The 5,513-nt window shown below is 40.1% G+C and overlaps 1 protein-coding gene across 11 annotated transcripts in view; it reads left to right on the top strand.

Annotated features, from left to right (window-relative positions):
- IMMP2L (inner mitochondrial membrane peptidase subunit 2) overlaps positions 1-5,513 on the top strand; it is a 690,748-nt gene that overhangs the window by 31,918 nt on the left and 653,317 nt on the right. For all 11 annotated transcript variants that reach the window (XM_023537465.1, XM_023537464.1, XM_023537460.1 and 8 more), the window contains one exon: positions 4,233-4,369. In XM_023537465.1, the coding sequence (XP_023393233.1) occupies positions 4,235-4,369 (135 nt within the window). In that variant the 5' untranslated portion in view covers positions 4,233-4,234. The remainder of the gene's footprint in view (positions 1-4,232; positions 4,370-5,513) is intronic.

Genomic DNA, 5,513 nt, shown 5'->3' with positions numbered 1-5,513 from the left:
CAGAGAAGCCTGTTTTTCTACTTGAATTTGTCCTATTTTGAGTCTAAATCCTCTGGTGTGTGAACCTGTTTGACCTGATCATTGAAATATATTTTGGCTTAATATTTAAGCAAAGATTTGTGTGTTTAAAGCCAGTTTATAACTACCTAAAATAGTCGACTCGTCAGGTTGGTTGTAATGTGAATTGTCAGCATTTTTTTCCCCTTGTTTGAACTAAAGTGGGTAAGTTAAAAGGTAAGGATTTTTAAGTTCAAACTGTCAAGTTTTCACAAGCGCGCAGTGCTGCATCATAGCCCGCACTGGCTACCTAAAAGATTGCAGTCACTTAAATATCCTGAGGGCTGCGTAAATGGGGAAAATCTTCCTGTTTTTTGTTCTGCTTAGAGCAGCAGAGAGACTGGACCGAGAAAGCGTGGTTTATTTATTGTGGTGGCAAAGAGATCAAGACTAGATCACCCCATAGTATCGATGTGCCGAAGGGACTTCTTTGTAGGGCTGAACAAAAGTTGAGGAATTGAAGTATGAGCATTTTTGAGAACTTTGGAATGTACCGTCACCCATCCGTTTCCAGTCCTGTCAGTTCAACTCCCAAAAGGCGCATCCTGAGTCCGCCCACGTGACTTCGTTTCTCCCACCACCATTGTAGTCCAGCGGCATAGAACAGACTCAGTTTACAGCCTGTTATATAGTAAAGATAAGTGTCGTGTTGTGAAACTTTTCAATTCTTTTTTTTTTTTTTAAACTTTCAATTCTTATTTGCTGCAATGTGAGGGTATTTGTGTAAGCATGTGTGTGCGTGTGCGTGTGTGTGTGTGCATGAATGAGTGAGTACTCAAGTCCTCGGTTGCTATTTAGAATGTATTTCTTAATGTGGGACATGGTCAGAAAAGTTTCAAGGCCATGGTCCTAGGCTGGTAACCCTGGAGACTCCTTTGCTTTGGCAGGGTCGGAGGATGAAGTGGTTCTCATTACCGCGTGACTCCTTGTGTGCGTGTCTTCAAAAGGAAAAATGCCTTCAAAATACAGTCAGAAGTGGGGCCTTTTGGATGAAACTGTTTGGAAGTGGACCCATAAGCACAATTCCTGTGTCACAGAGGCAGTGACAGTCTTTCATCACATGTTCTTCTTGTCTTGCATTTCAAGTTTAAATTGTATAGTTCACTGGGTAAAATCTTCTGAAATTAACTCTAATTTTTCTGCCTTTTTATATTTACTCATGTATTTATATTTAAATGTATTTATATTTACTTATTTTTCCCCTCCCACTCCCTATATTTATGAATATGTATGTGTATTTTTATACTTTTTTTGATAGACAGTATTATATTTTTTCAATTTTTCAATTAGAGTTGACACACAGTATTAGTAGTATTAGTTTCATGTGTAAAACATACTGATTAGACATTTATATACTTTAAGAAGTGATCACCCAATAAGTCTAGTACCTGTTCGACATCATACAGTTATTACAGTATTATTTTATTATTTTTTTAAATGCCAGTTTATTTTTTCATACTATATCTGTATATTTTTAAACATTTTATTTTTATTTTCCCGCTCCTCCAATTACAGTATTATTAACTATATTCCCTATGCTGTACTTTACATCCCCATGACTATTATTATAACTGATAATTTCTACTTCTTCATCCTTCTTACCTTTTACATTCTTCCTCCAACTGGTGAGCACCAATTTGTTCTCTGTATCTATGAGTTTCCGTCTTGTTTTTCAGATTCCATGTATGAGTGAAATCATGTCTTTCTCTAATTTATTTCACTTAGCATAATACCCTCTAGGTCCATCTATATTGTCACAAATGGCAAGATTTCGTTCTTTTTATGGCTGAATAACATTCCATTGTTCATATGTACCGCTTAGTTTTTACCTGTGTTTCTGTCAGCGGACACGTAATTTGGTTCCACATCTTGACTATTGTAGATAATGCTGCGGTGAATGTAGGGGTGCATATAGCTTTTCAAAATACTGTTTTAGATTTCTTTGGATAATTACCCAGAAGGGGAATTTCTGGGATATATGTAATTTTATTTTAATTTTTTGAGGAACTTCCATACTGTTTTCCATCGCGGCTGCACCAATTTATAATCCCGCCAACAGTGCGTGAGGGTTCCCTTTTCTCTACGTCTTCATCAGTACTAGCTTTTTGTTGATTTATTGATGATAGCCATTATGACAGGTGTGAGGTGACATCTCACTGTGGTTTTAATTTGCATTTCTCTGATGATCAGTGATATCGAGCATCTTTTCGTATGTCTGTTGGCCATCCGTACGTCCCCTTTGGAGAAATGCCTATTCAGGCTCTCTGACTCTTTTTTAATTGGATTTTTTTTTTTTTGGTGTTAGGTTACATGAGTTTCTAATATATTTTGGATATTAACGCCTTATCAGATGTATCATTGGCAAGTGTCTCCTTACATCCAGTGGGCTGTCTTTTTGCTTTGTTGCTGGCTTCCTTTGCTGTGTAAAACCTTTTAAGTTTGATGTGGTCTTTTTTGTTTTCCTTGCTCAAGAGATATATCCAAAAAGACATCGCTAAGAGCGATATCTGAGTTTACTGCCTGTGTTTTCTCCTAGGAGTTTTATGGTCTCAGGTCTTACAGTTAAGTCTTTAACCCATTTTGAGTTTGTTTTTATATGCAGTGTAAGAAAGAGGTCCAGTTTCCTTTCTTCTGCATGTATCTATCCAGTTTTCCCAACGCCATTTATTGAAGAGACTATCTTTACCCCATTGTCTGTTCTTGCCACCTTTGCCACAGATTAATTTACCATATAGGCATGGATTGATTTCTGGGTCCTCTATGAATATGTTTCTTAGTCTTTTTCCTTTCCTAGTCTTATCTATTTTTGGCTTCTTTTCATATCTCTTATATAATATTATCTGAACGACACTCATCGGTCCCACTTTATGCCTTTCTGGTGTATACTTGGTCCAAACTCTATTTCTAGACCCTTCGGACCTGCTCTCAAGAGGATGAGAAAACTTAGATCGTCTTGGAAGCAAACCGACTTGTGGGTTTAGGGCTAAACAAGCCTTGTGATGGTGACAGGGAACTGTTCAGCTGCTCCGGTCCAGTGGCACACTGTAAGGAAAGGGGTCGGGAGGCCTGTGTCCTCTCTCCCCGCTCACCCGCCTTTACCTCCTCCTCAGCCCTGGGTGGCACATGGAGCTTGTTTAAGAACTCCAGTGAAGAAACGGGTTATTTATCTTTCCCTGTCAGGAGGGTTCTTCAGCTGTTGGTCTGTGTTTGGCTCCATCTGGACTGGTGGGGTAGCCTATGCTGATCTCTCACTGTTTTGTTTTTCATTGCATGAGACAGTTGAGGGATTCCCTTATCCCTTGAAAATCTGAAAATCAGTCAAGTGCTTAAGGGCTAAGTGAGGGTTGGTTATTATCTGTACCGAATTCACACACAGTGATTTTCCTTCCTTGCTCTGTCATAGACTTCACTGTTATGTTAGGGTCAGTGTGGCTGCTATAACACAGGCCCACAGAGCGGCGGTTTAAACACGACGGAGAGTGACTCATGTCTCGCTGAACAGTTTGAATGTCAGCGATGTGGATCAGTTACGGTGCCTCCGTGGTGTTTGAGACCTAGGTCCCTTCCATTTGGTTGTTTTGCCGTCTTTAAATTGAACTGGCTCCTTCTGCTCCTCCTGCCACCTCGTCATCACAGGTATTGTAAGATGAGCCCCAGGAAGGGGAGGGCATGCTCTTTTTAAGGGCACAATGGGGAAGTATATCATTTCTGCTCATATGCCATTCATCAAACCTAGTCACGTGGTCCACTTAGCTGCAAGGGAGTCTGGACAGCCACGTGCCGCACTAACACTTCTAGTATTGCAGAAGAGAACAGGAATGAGAAGTATGAGGAGTATCTTCACCATAATTGTCAGCAACAGGAAAGGATTGGTTTTTGGGATGCTTATTTATTTATTTTTCTAACTTATTGCTTTCTGAGGAGAAATTTTCCACCGAAGTTATCAAGTGGACTTGAGCTAGTGAAAGGAATTAACCTGAGTAAATTCATTTGCCTTTGGGGCTTTAAGACAATTTTACACTGGTTACGGGGATGAGTGTGAAATATACTAAGAGATGAGGTTGCCTTTTCTTAATGCTTATTTTTTCTTATGCTGCTTTTTGTGTCTTTCTTTTTCACCTCTTTTGGTATTTGTTTTATACTTAATTTCATACTCGTTTTCTTTGTGTTCTTAGGTATGGCGCAGGCTCAAGGCTGGCTGAAAAGATACCTCAAGGCCTTCTGTAAAGGCTTCTTCGTGGCAGTGCCTGTGGCGGTGACTTTCCTGGATAAGGTCGCCTGCGTGGCGAGGGTGGAAGGAGCTTCGATGCAGGTGACATTAACATGACTTCACTTTTTAAAGCATGTGCTTCCTTGTTGCTTAAGCACTGTGTGCCGTACTGGGAACCGAAAGGTTTTAAAAAGACCTTGAACTGAAATTTGACTTTACTGAATTTCTTTATAAGGTCTTCTGATGCCATCATAGTCAGAGGAGAGGTGAGTCAAAATAATCATCAGATTAGTCTCTGTACAGTTGCAGAATGGGTTTGGGTCATATTCAGTATCCATGCGTACGTGCATACATACATACGTGCATGTACATACGTGCATGTACATACGTGCATACGTACTCATGTGCATACGTACATACCTATTTCTGGTAGGTGGAAAGTCTAGAGCACTGGGCCAGGTGTTCTAACCTGTTCTTCTAGCATGTTGCTGACTGAAAAGATTAAGTACAGTTAACTCTGGAAGAACTTTGGGGATTTCCAAAAGTTACATGCAAATTGCCTTCTGGAATAACTTAGAGAAAACATTCTTCTAAAGCTGATGTCTAGAGCCTCGCCATTTAAGTAAGTTTATGCAATTAAGAAGAATTTGCATACCGTAACATGTTTTGTTTTCTTCTGTTATTGGCACGTATTAAGTTCATGCATTGCGCTAAATAGCTGTGTAAAACAAATAAGTAAAATGGATCTATAAGCTTCTAAGAACTTAAAAAGATCCAGAGAATAATGAGCTTATTATTTTTGTTTGTTTGTTTCAGTTAGAGCTAGTTAAGGGCATAGACATCAACTTTGAGCAGTTAGAATGAATTCGCTTCTTTTTTTAAATTGTGATTATTGTGTTGGAAGCCGGGCCTCTTCCTGAGTTTTGGCACTCGGTGGGATCCTCAGAGTGTGTGATCCTCGGTGAAGCTGAAGATGTAATGCAGGGCTGTCTGAGTAGTCACTTCTCCTTCCATCATTTGAAGGTGGTCGGGGCCGTCGCTTGGGCAGGGGATTCTGAGCTGGACCTTGCGTCTGAGGTGCCCTTCGCAGTGGGTCGCCAGCCCGAGCAAAGTGGTCACTTACTTGGACAGTAAGCATATTCCTTTGCAGGAGCTCGGTAAACATCAGGGGGTTTACAGCCGTTCGGCTTTATTCATGAATGCACTTCCCTACATTTAACGCAGATAGGAGTTTACTTTTCCAAAA

This window comes from Pteropus vampyrus, unplaced genomic scaffold (genome assembly GCF_000151845.1).
Source record: "Pteropus vampyrus isolate Shadow unplaced genomic scaffold, Pvam_2.0 Scaffold192, whole genome shotgun sequence".
NCBI classification, from domain to species: domain Eukaryota; kingdom Metazoa; phylum Chordata; class Mammalia; order Chiroptera; family Pteropodidae; genus Pteropus; species Pteropus vampyrus.
The sequence above is the reverse complement of the archived record's forward strand: the minus strand, read 5'-3'. Positions and strand labels throughout refer to the sequence as shown.